Source organism: Neovison vison, chromosome X (assembly GCF_020171115.1).
Source record: "Neovison vison isolate M4711 chromosome X, ASM_NN_V1, whole genome shotgun sequence".
In the NCBI taxonomy this organism is placed as follows: domain Eukaryota; kingdom Metazoa; phylum Chordata; class Mammalia; order Carnivora; family Mustelidae; genus Neogale; species Neogale vison.
The window spans coordinates 100281631-100300656 of record NC_058105.1 but is presented as its reverse complement, the minus strand read 5'-3'; the positions used below and the strand labels follow the sequence as shown (position 1 = coordinate 100300656).

General features: G+C 39.6%; 1 protein-coding gene across 1 annotated transcript in view; it reads left to right on the top strand.

The window, feature by feature from the left end:
* Window positions 1–1391: 1391 nt before the first annotated feature.
* The window catches only part of CFAP47 (cilia and flagella associated protein 47), a 515984-nt gene continuing 498349 nt past the window's right edge, over window positions 1392–19026 (top strand). The window contains exons 1-3 of the mRNA XM_044235156.1: window positions 1392–1452; window positions 6957–7321; window positions 11566–11717. Coding sequence (XP_044091091.1) covers window positions 7127–7321; window positions 11566–11717 — 347 coding nt within the window. The 5' untranslated portion in view covers window positions 1392–1452; window positions 6957–7126. The remainder of the gene's footprint in view (window positions 1453–6956; window positions 7322–11565; window positions 11718–19026) is intronic.

Below are 19026 nucleotides of genomic sequence, written 5' to 3'. Positions count from 1 at the left end.
CTGCAGGCGGCGGCGCTCGGGGCCGGAGGCTGGAAGCTGCAGGCGGCGGCGCTCGGGGCCGGAGGCTGGAAGCTGCAGGCGGCGGCGCTCGGGGCCGCCGCCGGAGGCTGCAGGCGGCGGCGCTCGGGGCCGCCGCCGGACGCTGCAGGCGGCGGCGCTCGGGGCCGCCGCCGGAGGCTGGAGGCTGGACCGCCAAACGCGGTTATAGCTCTTACAAGAGCTGTTACAGCTCTTCTATACACCGTTGACTCCCCTGCTCTTCTGCGGCTTCCACCGCTCTCCGCTCCACTTCACCGCTCTCCGCCGACTTCACCGCTCTCCGCGGACTTCATCCCTCCTGTAGCAGCCGCTGCTCTCCTGCAGCAGCCCCCGGCCCTCCTGCAGGAGCCCCGGCTCTCCTGCAGGAGCCCCCCTTGGCAGCCTGGCAGAGCAACCTTTATGGGGGTGGTTGAGCCCCGCCCCTACACAGGTGGCCAATTGAATTTCAACCTTCCCAGTGGATATACATACGGCTTACTGATTGGATGTCTCCACGAAGTCTGCCCCACCCTTACATTCAGGGTCCACAAGCAAGTTCCTCTGGGAGGGGCAGACCCTTACACTTAGTTTTTTTGAGATACTGATCTGCTCTTACTAGAGGCCAATGGTAGGCAGCCTCAAAATAGACCACTTTGGCATGAACATTATTTTAAACTAAAAGTAATGAAAACCCAGCAGATTCAGGAAAAGCTCTTTACCTCCCCCTCCACTGCCTGCTTCTAACAGGAAGAGAGCAATTAACAGAGATTCCTATTTACCTAAGAAACTTATTTGCATAATAGGGCGAGCTTTGTTTTCCATGCATCTTCCATCTTCTCCCCTTTGTATCCTCAACCCATCCTCCTCTCCTTAGCTCATATAAGCTTCTTATTGCTGGTCTTTGGAATTTCCATGTTTGTGTGGATTCACTGTATGTATGTACACTATTAAATTTTTGTCCTGTTGATCTGTCTCATGTCAATTTGATTCTTAGTCCAACTAGAGGGACCTTGAAAGACAGTCTAAATTCTTCCTCCCTAAGAGCTCATAAGAAATTATAAACAAAAGTTTTTCTTTACGTTATTTATTTATTTGTTTTTGGGAAAGATTTTATTTACTTACTTGGCAGAGAGAGAGACACAGCGAGAGCAGGAACACAGGAAGGGGAGTGGGAGAGGGAAAGCAGGCTTCCTGATGAGCAGGGAGCCTGATGTGGGGCTGGATCCCAGGACCGTCGGATCATGACCTGAGCCAAAGGCAGACCCGCAATGACTGAGCCACCCACGGGCCCCATTTTCTTTACCTCTTCAGTTATCTACCTAAAACGCAATAATTCTCTGTTTGCTGAAATGATTTCCTGTATTTTTCAGGTCTTTGGTTACTGAAGATAACTGAGTCTGCATGTTAAAAGAGCAAAATTTGGTTCACGACCAGGTAACCTGTATTTACCTTTGATACCTTTTCTTGTCTCTTTGGTTAAATGGAAAATTAAATATTGTTCCATAATGATTTGTGATCCTATTCAATCAAATGTTCAAAACTTTTGATATTTTTTCACATACTTCCCAAAATAAAATTCTAAAGTGAAGTCTTTTGACCATAATCTAACTGAAAATTTCCAGTGGGCCCCTGGAACATTTAAAAAAAAAAAAAAGTAAGAAATTAAGCTAAATTGACTTATGGGGTATGTTAAGTTATATGGCAACATTGTCCAAGAAGTTATATTAAACCCTCTTAGATTATATTCATGTAGATATGGTATTAAAATAAATCTTCTAAGAATTATGTGAAACTCCTAGCAATTTCATATCTTGGTATGTTATTATCTTGAAGTGATATATATCATAAAAATAACCAAATTTCCTTGTCAACTGCATAGTAATGATGTGGATTCAGACCTGTAACCATGGCCATGTTTAAGTCTTTTATGGTTCACAGTCAGTTAAACTTGTACTCAGATGTTTTCATAGAAACTCCCTGCAAGTTTGCTCCATCTTCAATGAGACTCATGGAAAAAAACTCTGAATAAGTTTTCTGATAGCCTTAAGATCATAAAACTGAACTAGGTAAAAATTTCTGGAACTAGTGGAAAAATTAGAGTCAAGCAGAACAAGAATTAATAACATGGGATTGAATGAACTGAGCAAGATGAGCAAGATAATTATAATTTTAATGACTTCTTGTTTGGAACATTGCTGACTTTTTAAAAATGTTTTATTTTTTCCAGATTTAAAAAAACCTTTTTTTTCTTAAGCTGACTTACAGCAATTTGATAAAACATACCTTTGTGAGCAAATTGAAACATTTACCTTTGGTCTCTACTTGAACCCTCCAGAATTCAGAAACTCTCAGTTCTTTTTTTTTTTTTTTTTTTTTAAGATCTTATTTATTTATTTGAGAGAGAGCGAGAGCGAGAGAGAGTGAGCAAGCTTGGGAGAGAGCACAAGCAGGGAAAGTGACAAAAGGAGAGGGAGACGCAGGCTCCCCACTGAGCAGGGAGGCTGATGTGGGGCTCCATCCCAAGACCCTGAGATCATGACCTGAGCAGTAGGCAGACATTTAACCTACTGAGCCACCCATTGCCCCTCAGTGTGCATTCTTTCATTTTTATGGCAATTTGTTTATTTGCATAAATTCAATTGACAATTGGAAACACATGTTATTTCACCAAACCTTTGACTGGAATGTCATATCTGAGAAAGACATGCATAGACTCAGATAATCAAACAGCTTTAAAGAACTAAGGTTGACTTTATGATGTCAGTAAAGCCCTTAGATATCTCAGCCTGCTACCTTGCTTACAGACTTCCTAGCAGCCTTATCAGGTGAGCAAAGAATGTCACTTCCTGGCACATGCAGGAACCTTAAGATATTAGGGGTATTCCTAATACCCCTAATATCTTAGGGGTAAGATATTAAGATACTCCTCCGAAAGAGGAATTCACCAAATCTATAGGTATTGTAGGCAAAGTCTGATGGTGAATACTTAGGATGGCTTTTGACCTTGAGAGATATTGAAATTTTAATCTAGAGATTCCTAATGAAACTTTCCAGCAAAGCAGGTTTTAAAAAGCTTAAATATGGTAAATCACTGTTTTTGTTGCATTTATGTGAATAATTGGGCAATTTTTTTGTAAATAACTTACTATGCCTACAAAATAGTGTTAATTTGGCTGTCTTTGAGAAAAATGAGTGTGATTTATTTTAAAAAATCTTTTTAAAGATTTATTTATTTTTGGGAGAGAGACACAGGGAGAGAGGGAATACAAGCAGGGGGAGTGGGGAGGTGTAGGGGGAGACGCAGGCTTCCCACTGCACAGGGAGTCTGATGCTGGCCTTGATTTCAGGACCCTGAGATCATGACCTGAGCATAAGGCAGACACCCAACAACTGAGCCACCCAGTCACCCTCAGGGTGATTTGTGGAGAGAAAATATGTCTAACATTTTGATTTTTCTCCCATTTTTTTCCACTTAGACTCATTTGAGATATAAAACTGCCTTTTCCCCCGAGTCCCAAATGCCTTGATGTAAACTTCAGAGAAATTGTCACAATAGCTCATAAATTGACAATCTTCATGCCTGTTGCTCAGTGAGCCACTCAGAGACCGCTAGAGACATTTCAACTACAAACCAGGAAGATCTGTAAGATTGCCACTACATGTCCTCATTCTATCTGAAGATGCTTTGGGCCTGCCATCTGGAAGTCTTCTCAACTGGCTACCCTCAGAACTCAGAAACTGGCTTAACACTTGATTTAATCATTAACCATTATTTTTCTTTTATTTCCATAGAAACACCTCTTATTTAATACCTGATTGATTAGTTGAATCATAGGCCTACTTTTGAGAATACATCTGCATCACTGCCCCCTGAAATAAGTTTGACTAAACTGACCTATTGTTAGGACTAAGAGACAACCTACCAGCTCAACTTTTTTTTTTTTAAGATTTTATTCATTTATTCATGAGAGACAGAGAGAGAGGCAGAGGCAGACGGAGAACTAACCCATGATGGCCATTTTGGCATGAAGATTATTCTGGACTGAAGGTAACTGAGCCCAGTGGGCTTGAGAGAAATCTTTGTCCCTCCCTTACTGACATAGAGGAATCTAAATGAGGGTCTTTCCAGAATAACGATTATTAGCAGAGATAAATTTTATCTGAGTGATCAATCTGTATGGCAAGAGAAACATCTAATTTCCAAACATCTGCCCTTTTTTTTTTTTTTTAAGATTTTATTCATTTATTTGACAGAGAGAGATCACAAGTAGGCAGAGAGGCAGGCAGAGAGAGAGAGGGGGAAGCAGGCTCCCTAATGAGCAGAGAGCCCTATGCAGGGCTCAATCCCAGGATCCTGGGTTCATGACCTGAGTTGAAGGCAGAGGCCTTAACCCACTGAGCCACCCAGGCACCCCAACATCTGCCCTTCTGATCAGGGTGGATGTTTGGTAGGAATGTGAGGTACATTCCTTCCTATTGAAGTCCCAGACCCCTACCCCTGTTCCTGAGTTCAGGATGACATATAGACCTCATATTGCCTGACTGTCTTTGGAATTTCCATGTCTGGGTGGGTTCTCCGTATATATGCTTTAAATTTGATTGTCTCCTGCTAATCGGTCTCATGTCAATTTGATTCTTAGTCCAGCTAGGTGCACCTTGAAAGGGACAAGAATTCTTGGCCCTTGTCACTGCCATCCAATTTATGCTATTCTATATCTGGACATTAGGGCCATCAGTTTATTTTGTTAGCACGGCTTTTCACCAACAGGATGAAATTTTAATCCTATGGAAGCTTAGTGAATTTCATTATTACTACCCACTGTCTAATTATTTTTTAAATACAACAGTTATTATACTTTTATTTTTTGTTTTTCTAAAGATTTATTTATTTATTTATTTGACAGACAGAGATCACAAGTAGGCAGAGAGGCAGGAAGAGAGAGAGGGAGAAGCAGGCTCCCCACAGAGCAGAGAGCCAGATTCGGGGCTTGATCCTAGGACTCTGAGATCACGACCTGAGCCTAAGGCAGCGGCCTAACCCACTGAGCCACCCAGGCACCCTGTAAGTTATCTTTTATGTGCTGTATACTGGTCTTTGCCTGTAAGGAGCTAGATGAAAGAGAGAAGATATTTATGTGTTGGGTGACTGTGAAAATACAAAGACTAGCTTAACCCACTGAGCCACCCAGGCGCCCCTGGTTACTATACTTTTAATACTCTTGTGTTTAATACTCTTGTGTTCAGAGAAGAGCTGTTTATCTTCTTTCAAAAGCTCTTGTTTCTAAGTCACTATTCTTACCACTATAATAGATTTTCCTGGATTGCATTGACTCCTCTTTCAAAAAAAAGTTTTAGTCTTTCCCGTAAGTGTTTTACAAGATTCCCACAGTACCAATAGGATAAATAAGTTACCCGACTTTATAATGAATGATGAACTGTTATTGAGACTTGGAGGTTAGGGAGAGATATTCTAAATGTCCATTGTAGACTTGACCATTCTTCTATTTTGTATTTAAGAGAAAGATGTAACTGCTATCTATTGATTCTACATTTTGCCATGTGAACTAGAAATCAGAAGTCTTACTTTATACTTAGCCAGTGGAAACTCTAATGGTGGGTAGAGTTTCTAAATACCAAGGAAAGGATAACGATGAGGAAGTAAGCAGTATGATCTCTAGTAGAATTTTTCGATGTCTGCTTTGAGACCTATTTAAAGGACTGAAACAGTTGGTGAAAAAAGGACAACAGTGTTTTTGAGGGATAAATAACTGTTTGGCCAGCAGATGGACAGGCCAGTCTTCTCAGAGTGAAAGTTTAATATACAGTAGCAAAGAGGACATGAAAATAGCAAATATATGTGTACATATATATATATATGCAATGTGACTGTATTTATTTATATACATGTTTATATGTGAGAAAATATAAATATATTTATTTATACTTATATATTTTTATAAATATAAAATATATAATTAACACGGTATATAAATAAATCTGCAGAGCTTGACTCCAAATTAATAAAGTTTCCTAGAAGCAGCATGTTGTAAAGTTATGATAAGAGGCAGATTTAAGGCAGGGAAATAGCACTTAACTAATATGTTTTAAAACCCTAAGACTAGGGTGCTGGGTGACTCAGTGGATTAAGCCTCTGCCTTTGCTCAGGTCATGATCTCAATATCCTGGAATTGAGCTCTGCATCGGGTTCTCTGCTCAGCAGGGAGCCTGCTTCCCCTCTCTCCCTGCCATCCTACTTGCGATGTCTCTATTAAATAAATAAATTATATCTTAAAAAAAAAAAAAAAACAAACAACAAACAACCCTAAGACCGTCACAGCAGACAAAGTATGAAGAGAGAGTAGGGAGTGGTCAGTGTGAATTTGGGCTTGTTGGAAAGGTGCTCATCTAGCTAGAGATGAAGAGGTTTGATGTCAGTCTTCTGAGCAGCACCTTGGTTACAAATGAAGAAACTTAACACCCAGACTAGTTAACAAAACTAAAGCTTCTCTACTCAGAGTGTGGTCCCTGGAGCTGCATTGTTGAAATCACCTGGGACCTCGTTACAAAACAGATTCTTAGGCCCTGCAAATGAAACAGAATTTGCATTTTTACAAAGGACGGAGAAGATTGCTATTACAGTTTTAGTAACGATAGCCTTGAAGGCCAATGAGCAGGAGACCCAGGGGGCCCTGACTCTGCTACCACTGAATTCCTCTGTTACTGTTAGATTTTGTTGCTTTAATAGACTCCGTGGGCACATCATTTCCCCTACTCTTTAAGCTTTGCCTTAAGAGAGATCCAGGAAAATGTCTACCCCCAATGCCATCTTAAAATCCTGCCGGGTGATGACAAAGGGAGAGGCCTCCGGGATTTGGGCTGTCGTAGAACGTTTTCCAATTTCTCTGCTGACACCTGCGACCCCTGTGTTCTTTCCGCAGAAGCCTGCATTCTCTGCTGGGGAAAGCAAACTCACAAAGTTTGGGCTGCACCAATAGGGGCGGAGCTTGAGGCAAGCACGCAGCGTCTGTCGGTTGCCTAGCGACGGCGTCCACGCTGACCCTTAGTAGTTGAAGTCAGCTACGGTTTGCAGGCCACCTGGAGGGCCGCCATGGAGACCGAAAGGGGCTCCCCGGTCCCCCGGGAGGCAGAGACCCCAAAGAAGGAGGTGCAGCTGCGGGTGACTCCTTCGGAGGTGAAATTCCTGGACACGCTGGCCGGGAGGGTGTACCGCCTCCCAATTACTGTACACAATCTCGGCCGTTGCAACCAGAAAATCCGGTTTCAGGAGCCCCTCAAACCACAGGTAATACACTTGGGGGTGCTGGAGCAGGACTTCAGGACCTTCAGGGCTCTGAGAACTCTTCTTCACCTGGGCGCCCGCTCTGTCCCGGAGAGTAGACGCCCGGTGCCTGCGGAAATGGGGCCTGGATTGACCTTCCCAGGGAGCAGAGATTTTGGTCTCTCAGTGTTTACATATGCTAGACTTTTTGTTTTGTTTTGTGTTTTTACTTTTTGCTTGGCTTTGGGAGACAAGGTGGGGAAAAGTAGATCTAGAACCTCCCAACTTTTGGGTTTAGAAAGTAGGGAAAAGGGGTTCCATGTGTGTCTCCTAACAGCCCAGAATTTTTGCTTATATACTGTAGAGTTACATCAACAAAATTCATATTCTAACAAACATTTGTTGTGCACCTGGTGTGCAAAATTCATGTTTCAAGAGGCTGTCCCAATCTTCTGGTTTAAAAGTTGACAGAATTGTATCTCAGTGTCACTGTTATTTTAGATCAAGTGTGTGTATGGATTTTTACTACGATCACCAGTTATCAGGGAGACTTTTGATATAAGAAAAGTGATAAGAATTTTCGATATGTAAGTGATAAATAACCTGATTTTTTTGTGGGACATTGCTAATGATAAATAATATTGAATGCAACTGTACAGAAATAGAAAGGTATCTCTGATTTTTTTTTTGTTAAAATTATATATATTTGTATATACATAGAAAAATGTATGGTAGTGATTAGAAGGACAAAAAGAAAAAGGCCTTTCGTGTTCTACTTTTTACACTTAAAAACATTGTTGTACTCTTTACCTACACTAAAGAGCACAAATCTCGGAAGAAAAGTTTGGTGAATTTTTATATATTTATACACCCATGCAGCCACCATTTGGGTCAAATTGTACAATATTAACACCACTCTAGAAAGTTCCCTTCAGTACCTGGAGTCATCACCCCATGGAGGTAACCACTGTACTAATTTCTAACACCACAGATTGGTTTTGCTTTTTCTAGAGTTTCATATAAATGGAATCATGCTTTGTTCCTTTTCGTATTTGCATGTTTTGACAATAGTGATATGTATTTTGTGATACAGTAGCACATCACAAGAGCCTCTTTGCTCTTTAAATAAAAAATGACCTGATTATTCCAAATACTGTAAAATTAGGGAAAAAGTTGATTATTTCACTACCTCACTACATATTTATTGAACAATTGAAAGTAGGTCTGAAAATCCCAGATGGGGGCAAACACTATTTTATGGTTGTCCAGGAGACACTTGTATGGGTGGTTTTTGTGCAGTAAGGAGAAAAGTGATATGATTAGTTTTGTTTGTATCAAGAGTCATGAAGGAAAACTATTTAGATCATAGGCCTTGACATTGACAAGAGAATGGCTAGGTAAGCTTCCTAGTTAGAAGCCACAGTCATGAACCCCATCAGTGTGAATTTCTCTTTGTTGCAAGACCATGATATGGACTCCTGGTCTTTCATAGACATAAAGGAAATGAAGAAAGAGATAGATTGGCAGACAATGTAGTAATTATCTTGCAGAGAAAATTAATAAAAACAAAGTACTCTGTAAAGAGCATTGTCATCACCACTGTTTATAATTATTTACAAAATGATGCTCCTCACAGACAGTAGTACTTGTTTTCCGCCCTGGCTCAAGAGGCTGCATTGTCTTTATGTTCATAATAACCTATTATGAACCATATGCAGTGCTATGGGCCATCTACTGTGGGTTGCTGGTAGAAAATAAAGAAGACACAGACCTCATCTTAAGTGTTTTGCCAACTTGTGTGGCTGCTGGACCAGTCAGTTAGGCCAGTCTCACTTGTAACTGCCCCCTTTTACCCCCATGGCTCAGACTCCCTTTTCTCTCTTTCTATATTTCTCTCTTTCTTTCTTTTTTAAGATTTTATTTATTTGAGAGAGAGAGTGTGTGTGCACAGAGGGAGAGGGAGAAGCAGACTCTCCACTGAGTGGAGAGCCTGATGTGGGACTCAATCCCAGGACCCTGAGATTGTGACCTGAGCCAAAAGCAGATACTTAATTGACAGAGTCTCCCTGAGCCCCAGATTCCTTTTTCTTTTGACCCCTGTTTTCGTTCCCACCTCCTGCAAGAATCCCCTTTTTCCAAACTCCACCCATCTTTGAGGGTCAAAGTGAATTCTCTTTTGCTCTCTAAGTCTTTTTTTTTTTTTTTTAAAGATTTTATTTACTTGACAGAGATCACAAGTAGGCAGAGAGGCAGGCAGAGAGAGAGAGGAGGAAGCAGTCTTCCCTCTGAGCAGAGAGCCCAATGTGGCGCTCTATCACAGGATCCCGAGATCATGACCTGAGCTGAAGGCAGAGGCCTAACCTACTGAGCCACCCAGGCACCCCTTGCTCTCTAAGTCTTATCGTATTATCTCCAAATTATTTCTTCCCTACTGGATACCAGTTGCATTAACAGACATTTATTATAATTTGGACTTGTGTCCTGATGACTCCTAGTAAATGTTAGTTTTACCTCGATGGTCTGTCCATCAGCTCATAGATAGGGATGGTGCCTTACACACCTCTGCATACTGCTCAGAGGGCTTAGCAATGTGTAGTTTGACCAAAAGCACATACTGCTGAAGCCCTGGTTTTCCTTCTTTCTTTCTTTTTTTTTTTAAAGATTTTATTTATTTATTTGAGAGTGTGCACAAGCTTGGAGAGGGGCAGAGGGAGAGGAAGAGGCACCCCCCAGTGAGCAGGGAACCCAATTCAGAGCTGTATCCCAGAAATCTGGGGTCCTGAACCGATCTGAAGACAGATACTTAACTGACTGAGCCACCCAGCTGCCCCTTCCTGTTTTTCTTCTTGAAGATACAGCTTCTTTAAAGGACGGTAGTCACATGTGATGTTACTTCTGACAGCCACAGGCTTATGCAGGGAATAATTGACTGCTTGTTTTCTTACTGTTCTGTCATTACAGAGGGATTGAGAGTTGGACTGTGATAGTTTTAAGGTATCAGAAGTTTATTGGAAGTGGGAAGCTTTCAGACCATTTGTATCAACAAATCACTCTCCTGCTCTATGTCCTTCATTGCTGGAAAGTACTGTGTAGATTCAGCCTCGCATGAAAAGCCCTGAATAATTAATTTCAACACACCTCCGTCGTTACTGATTGAAACTCTTTGCCCAGCAAGGCTAGCTTATTAATTGCCTGCTGAGAGACTATTTTGTTTATCCTTTTCTCTGCTTGTGTCTGAGATAATCCTGCCCCTACAGGGAGCATCTTACTTGCTTGTTCACATTTTATGACCATTCTCTAAGCCTAGGCCAACTACTCTCCTTTCTGGCCCATAATCATGCTTTCTCATGGATTTTCATGATACTATGTCTCCATGACTCAAAAGACACTTAATTAGTCTCCGGCGTGTATTATTTAACTTTCTAGGGGTGTATAGTCTGCTTCCTTAAGGAGATTATAAATTCAGGAGAGGGACTCATTCCAGTTGTGGGGAATGAGCTTAATTTTAGAGTCAGATAGATGTGTGATTTCAATCCTCACTGTCACACAGACATTAGACATTAATTAACCTCTGCAAGTCCTAGTTTCCTCATCTGTATTCTGGTAACCTTAACATTGGCCTTACAGAACTCTCAAAATAAGAGATGTAGAATGCTTGAGACCTGGTGAGTGACCAATACATAGTAGTTCTTCTCTTTCTCCCTTAGTATTTTTCCTGGAGTCTAGGAAATGGTTTACAAGAATAGAAGTGTTTTTTCCCTCTTTATTCTATTCATTTTTTATATTCCTCCAAGTTACGAATTCTAAGTTTCCATGCAAAAGCTATATAAAATGCTACATGTATGTGTATATACATACATATGTATATATGCATGTATGTATGTATGTGTGTATATATGTGTGTATATATATATATATATATATATATAGATGATTGAGCAACATTTTTATTTGCATGCATCTAAGCATCTAAGCATCTTTTTCCTCTAAGCATCTCATACTTCTCAAGAAGACTATGAGCATTTACATGTTTCTCAACTGACTGCATTGTCAGTTTCAGTTCAGGTACTGTTAAAAGCATATCTGAAGGATCTATACTGATACACATATGGTAATTAAGTCTTTGCCTTTAGGGAAGGGATATTGTCTATGTATTGATACAGCTCTTGAAATAATGTATACTTCTAACTACTTTTGCTCACATTATTTCCTTATTAGGAGTTACCATGTATCATTTGATTTTTTTTTCTTTTTTTCTCCCACTAAAGTTCAAACTGATTTTGACCAATCTGGATAAAGCACTTGCTTCTGGACTTCAGATGACAGCTATGGTGGAATACCATCCTGATAAAGATGAAGACACTTTTGACCAGCTACTTATTTCAATAGGAAATAAAACAATAGAGATCCCTCTAGTTGGGTATGTATTCTCTGTATTTTATGCTGACGTCTTCAGCACTCTTCAAATAAAAATAAGGATTAAGGTAATATTTTGTATTTTCTATGGGTAACAGGGCTTATTGTATCTATAGTTTCCTTACAGCTGAACTTAAAGTACAAGTTTTTAGCAACCTGTGGGGTTTAAAACAAACAGAAGTCTAGTTTTCTGGTATTTAAAATTTTTTAAAAACATTTTTAAAAGATTTTATTTATTTATTTAAAGATTTGTTTATTTGAGAGAGAGAGAGGGAGAAAGCGTGCAGGGAGGGGTTGTAAGGAGAGGGAGAGAGAGAATCTCTAGCAGATTCCTGCTGAGCATGGAGCCCACTATGTGGCTTGATCCCACGACCCTGAGATCATGACCTGAGCCAAAATCAAGAGTCAGATCCTTAACTGACCAACGCACACAGAAACCCCGAGTTTTCTGGTATTTTTAATTAAAATAAAAAATCCAACAATTGCATATATTCTGTTCTTTTTTCCCCCTTGACTCATATCATATTTCTACTTTTTTTTATACCTTTTGACAGCAAGACTCAGTAAAGAATGCTGTATTGCTGTCTTTATAGTCTCACATTCCACTCTCATTTCAAAACACTAGATGGGCTGTCTTTCTGAGCTTTCCAGTGAAATAGCTCTTGCATGTTGCCAATCTGTTGGTAATTCCTGTCTTTATCTTACTCCATTTCTCAGCAGCATTTGACACTATTAACCATTATTACCTTCTTGTGCTACTTTATTCTCTTGACTTCCCTGGTACTGCACTTCTTCAATGGCTGCTCCTTCTCATCTTACTTTTCTTTGTTTTATTGAAATACAGTTGACACATTACATTGTACAAGTTTATAAGTTAGATAGCATGTGGATGTGATACATTTATATATTGCAATATACAGTTTTTTAAAAAAAGATTTTATTTATTTATTTGAGAGAGACAGAGAGAAAGAGAAAACAGAGAAGGGAGGGTCGGAGGGAGAAGCAGACTTCCCGCTGAGCAGGGAGCCCCATGCAGGAATCAATCCTGGAACTCCAGGATCATGACCTGAGCCAAAGGCAGGTGCTTAACCAACTGAGCCACCCAGGCACCCTATATATTGCAATATGATTACCATTCTAGGGTGAGCTAATACCCCTATCACACTATATAATCACTATTTCTTTTCTGTGGTGGGAGCAATTAAGATCTAATATCTTAGTAACTTTGAAGTTTTATAACACAGTGTTGTTGACCCTGATCACTATGCTGTGCATTAGCTCTCCAGGACTTATTCATTAACTAGTTCCCTATTTGTACCCTTAACCAACATCTCTCCAATTTCCTCATTCCCTTGGCTTTGGTAACCACCATCCTACTCTCTTTTTTTATGATGAATGTATTCTTAAATGGATTATGAACCTGTATCTATATTTTAATATAATTATTATCATTATTATTTCACTGAATTTTAAATAATGAAGATGTTTGACTTCCAGAGAAATCTAAACCCTTTTGAGATTGGTTGAAAAATGTGGACTAATATAATGAATAGAACACAGAACTAAGTATAGTTGACCCATGAACAATGTAGGGGTTAGAGCTGCCAATGCTTGTGTAGTTGAAAAATTCATGTATTACTTTTGACTCTTCCTACTAAAAGTCTACTGGTAACTGGAAGCCTTATTGATGACATGAATAGTCGATTAACACATATTTTGTATGTCATATGTCTTACATACTGTAATTTTACAATAAAGTAAGCTAGAGAAAAGAAATACTATTAAGAAAATCATAAGGGGGGGGCACCTTGGTGGCTCAGTGGGTTAAGCCTCTGCCTTCAGCTCAGGTCATGATCCCAGGGTCCTGGGATCGAGCCCCGCATCAGGCGCTCTGCTCAGTGGCGAGCCTGCTTCCCCTTCTCTCTCTGCCTGCCTCTCTGCCTACTTGTCATCTCTGTCTGTCAAATAAATAAATCAAATCTTAAATATAAATAAATAAATAAAAAATAAAATCTTAGAAAAAAAGAACGAAAATTGTAAGGAAGAGAAAATACATTTACAGTGCTGTATTAAAAAAAAAGTGCACTCACTTAATTCAAACCTTTGTTGTCCAAGGGTCAACTATAACTGAGTTGCAGATTAACTTTGATATGGATTATTTATTTGACCAGGAAATTTGCCATTTTCATTTTATACTGAAAAAAGTATATTTTTGTACATTATAAAATTACCTATTGGGGTGCCTGGGTGGCTTAGTCATTGGGCATCTGCCTTCGCCTTGGGTCATGATCCCAGGGTTCTGGGATCAAACCCCACATTGGGCTCCCTGCTCAGTGGGAATCCTGTTTCTCCCTCTCCCATTCCCCCTGCTTGTGTTCCCTCTCTCACTGTCTCTCTGTCAAATGAATAAATAAAATCTTTAAAAAATAAAAAAAATAATTACCTCTTAAGGCTAGTGTGAACATTTTTTTTTAAGATTTTATTTAAAAAATAAAAAAAAATAATTACCTCTTAAAGCTAGTGTGAACATTTTTAAAAAATATTTTATTTATTTATTTGACAGACAGAGATCACAAGTAGGCAGAGAGACAGGCAGAGAGAGAGGAAGGGAAGCAGGCTCCCTGCTGAGCAGAGAGTCTGATTCAGGGATGATCCCAGGACCCTGGGATCATGACCTGAGCCAAAGGCAGAGGCTTTAATCCACTGAGCCACCCAGGCGCCCTAGTGTGAATATTTTAAAGTGCTTTTTATTCATATACATGCACATATGGATCCTCCTTTTCCTTAGCAAGATGTCATTCCATAGATGTTATTCTTTTGTGTGTGTTTGCCTATCACCAGCAAAATTAATATTGGAATATTCATATTAATATTGGTATTTGACATGCCTTTTTATTATTTCTCTGGTATTTTTTTTTTTTATAAGCTGCATTTTGCCCTGCTGTGATTTGGTTCTCTGTATTATTGAAAAGTTGATTAAGGACAGCATTGCATTCTATAAAGAAATCAAACAGTTGACACATGGTAGGGAAGGAATAAGCTATTAGTCTGTTATAAATAATTTACATTTTAAAATACATTTATTTATTTGGGGGAAAGAGAGAGAGAGAAAGCACACATGAGTTGGGGGGAGGGGCAAAGGGAGAAGGACAAGCAAAATCCCCCTTGGACAGGGATCCTGATGCAGGGTTCTATCCCAGGACCCTGAGATCATGACCTGAGCCAAAGGCAGAGGCTTAAGGACTGAGCCACCTAGCATTCCTTAATTTACATTTTATAATTTATTTTAAGTATGTCCATTTTTGGTCCATTCTGCACATTGATGTAACTATGAGTTGCACTTAGGTTTGCTTGTTTGTACTATATATGGAGAGTTGAAAATGCTTCTGCCTTTGAAGACAGGAATTTTGTCTTGGTCCCATAATGTAGGCACTCTCTCATCAGGTCAGCTGCTTATCACAGTTGCAACATAAAGACAGCACTGCCCTCTTAAAGTATGGTGGAAAGGGCTGAATGAAGCTATGTGTGTGTATCTGCTTGTGTGTGTGTGTGTGTTTTTTTTTTTAAGATTTTATTTATCTGTTTGACAGAGATCACAAGTAGGCAGAGAGGCAGGCAGAGAGAACGAGAGAGAGAGAGAGAGAGAGAGAAAGAGGGCCTGACACGGGGCTCGATCCCAGGACCCTGGGATCATGACCTGAACTGAAGGCAGAGGCTTTAACCCACTGAGCCACCCAGGCGCCCTGTGTGTTAAGTTTTAAGTTCTGTACCATTACCTTACCAGTGTAGGATTTTGAATCCACCACCATAGTCAAGATATTCAGCTGTTCCAATACCACAGGGATCTCTCCTATTACTTGTTTATAACGATACCCACCTCCCTTATGCTTTGCACCTACTATCCCTAAACTGTGGAAACCACTATTCTGTCTTCCATTTCTAAAATTTTGCCACATGAAATATGTTATATAGCCTTTTGGGGTTGACTTTTTTTCACTCAGCAGAATTCTCTGGAGATTCAAGCAAGCTTTTGTTTATATGAATAGTTCACTCTTTTTCATTGTTGAGAAGTATTCATGGTATGTGTGTACCACAGTTTTTTCACCATTGGCCTATTGAACACTATCAGGCTGATTCCAGTTTTTGGCTGTTATAAATAATGTTGCTGTGAATATTCTTTGCTTGCTTCTTGCAGCATTGCTAGAGTTTATAGTTGCATTTAATGGGGATCAGCATGGGAAAATAGATTTATGAAATCTTGTCTGGAAACCAAAAGTTTGTATTATCTGTACTCTAGCAGAAATGATATAATCAGTGATTCTGAATACTCTTTTTCATGTATCCATAAAAACTACATCCCTTTTGCACATTTAAAAATGTCTAAAGTTCTTCCTTATGAGCTTGAATAGTTGCAAAGATCTAATTGCTTATACATAATAAATGTTACTATAAGATAATTACATGCTTTTTTCAAATGTATCCAGTAAAGTGGATATACCATAGTAATTTGTTAAACAGTTTAAAAATTCACCTCTTCTTTTTTCCCCCTCGGGTTTGTACTTCCATTTCTTACCATAGCATCATATCCTAATGTATTCCATTTTTATAGTTAGATCTTTGCTGATCACCAACAATAAACTGTGTTGTAAATTTGTATGCAATTCATGCGTATGTATATATGTACATATCAATATGTGTAGCCAGTATGTATACATATACAAATACGTATATAGATTTACTTTAATCATAAATCTATACACGTTTTTAAAATTTCTTATTAATTATATATATTTTTTGAAGGTTTTATTTATTTATTTGACAGAGAGGGAGAGAATACAAGCAGGGGGCTAGCAGGCAAAGGGATAGGGAGAAGCAGGCTACTTGCTGAGCAGGGAACCCCAGGTGGGACATGATCCCAGAACCCTGGGATCATTACCTGAGCCATGTAGGTGCCCCCTCTTATGAATTATATTAATATAAATTTATTTTAACTTCCTATATAAATTACAAAGTTTGATATTTAATTATTTTTCCTTTTTTTAATAATCAAGATACAATTGACATATAGCACTGGATAAGTTTAAGCTGTACACTGTTGATTTAATACATTTATATGTTGCAGTGTGATTACTGGTGTGGTGTTAGCTAACATCTCCATCATATCACATAACTATCATTTCATTTTGTGGTAAGAACATTTAAGATCTCATCTCTTAGCAACTTTCTTTCTTTTTTGTTTTTTTTAAAGATTTTATATATTTATTTGACAGAGATCACAAGTAGGCAGAGAGGCAGGCGGGGAGGGGGGGGAAGCAGGCTCCCCATGGAGCAGAGAGCCCAGTGTGGGGCTTCATCCCAGCACCCTGGGATCATGACCTGAGCTGAAGGCAGGGGCCTTAACCCACTGAGCCACTCAGGTGCCCCCCAATTCATCTTCTATGTGTAAGCTTGTATCTTTTGATCAACATCTCATCGATTTTCCCATCTCTATCCCCTGGTAACTACCCTTCTCTTATCTCTCTCTCTCTCTCTTTTTAAGATCTTATTTATTTGAGAAAGAGGGCATGAGAGAGAGAGGAGAGAGAGCACAAGTGGTGGGGGGAGGGGCAGAAGGAGAAGCAGACTCCCCACTGAGCAGGGAGCTGGAGACCTGGGGCTTCATCCCAGGACCCTGAGATCATGACCTGAGCAAAAGGCAGACAATTGACTGAGTCACCCAGGCGCCCCCTTCTCTTCTCTCTTAACATAAATTCTCTGTTAACATAAAAAGGAACATGTTATTGACAAGGCTATTTTTTAATTAGATGGAAGAGAAACCAACAGGAAAGCCAGAAAAACTGTTATAATATTACTGTATTACCAAGCTCTTAAGACTCTTCTCTGCATCCAGCTGGAGAAATAGTTTGAAAAAATGTTTGGCTTCATATCTTATATTGTTTGTGTAATGAGTTCCTCTTTAGCATCCTGTAAACTCTTTATTAATGCAATGATGTACACTAAGGTCATTGATCTTTCCTTTTCCTATTACAAAATTACAATGTCTTAATGAGAAGAACATGGATATTCCTTAAAGAAGCAGCACATACAGGACAGTCCTGGCTGATCCCTGGAATGTCTCTGCATATTCAATAATACACAAACATCCACAGAGGGAAGGAAGGCCCAGACCACCAGTGTATAAAGCAGTATTTGTAAATGTTTTGTCCAGGTACTTTTGTGTGTGCGTGTGTGTGTGTGTGTGTGTGTGTATTTTGGAAGTTGTATCCTATGTGAAGTAATTCATGAGTCTAGTACATAGCCCAAGGACTCAATAAAGAGCAGGTATTATTCTGTTTATTATTGGTACTGTTATCATTGTTAGGTTTGTAAGGGTAATGCACCAAAATCTAACAATAAATTTAAGTCTAAATTCATCTATATTATATCCAAATAATTTCTCAAGTAAGACATTGAGGCTTTGAAGTCTTTGGCTTTTCATCTGTAAAATAGCCATAATAGTATTTATTTCCCTTTCATGAAATTTTAAGTACCAAACAGGATAATACACCTGATGATGTTTATAAATCATAAATTATCCATACGTAAAATATATGTATCCTTATGAGATGTATATCTAGGATTATAATGGATTTTTTAAAAAGATTTTATTTATTTATTTGACAGAGAGAGATCACAAGTAGGCAGAGAGGCAGGCAGAGAGAGGGGAAGGGAAGCAGGCTCCCTGCTGAGCAGAGAGCCTGATGCGGTACTCGATCCCAGGACCCTGAGACCATGACCTGAGCCGAAGGCAGCGGCCCAACCCACTGAGCCACCCAGGTGCCCCATGGATTTTTATTTTTATTTATTTTTTTTACTTTTTTAAAGGATTTTATTTACGTATTTGACAGACAGAGATCACAAGTAGGCAGAGAGACAGGCAGGGGGTAAGGGGGAAGCAGGCTCCCTGTTGAGCAGAGAGCCCGATGTGGGACTCGATCCCAGGACCCTGAGATCATGACCTGAGCTGAAGGCAGCGGCTTAACCCACTGAGCCACCCAGGTGCCCCTATAATGGATTTTTAAAATGTGTTTGAACCATATGGTATAGATATGCCACAGTGAATCCTTTAAGTTAGAGACGCATGTGAAAAATCAATTGTATCTTTTTGTGCTTAGACCTTGTTTCAGTTCCCAAATGGCATTTTATAGTATAGCACCTTCTCTTATTTCATCAGATTTGGATCATCCAAACTAGTTTGTTAAGATCAATTCCACCCTTTTTGAGGAGGGGCTAAAGAATGTATTATAGGTTTAGGTGGAGATTACAAAAATGCT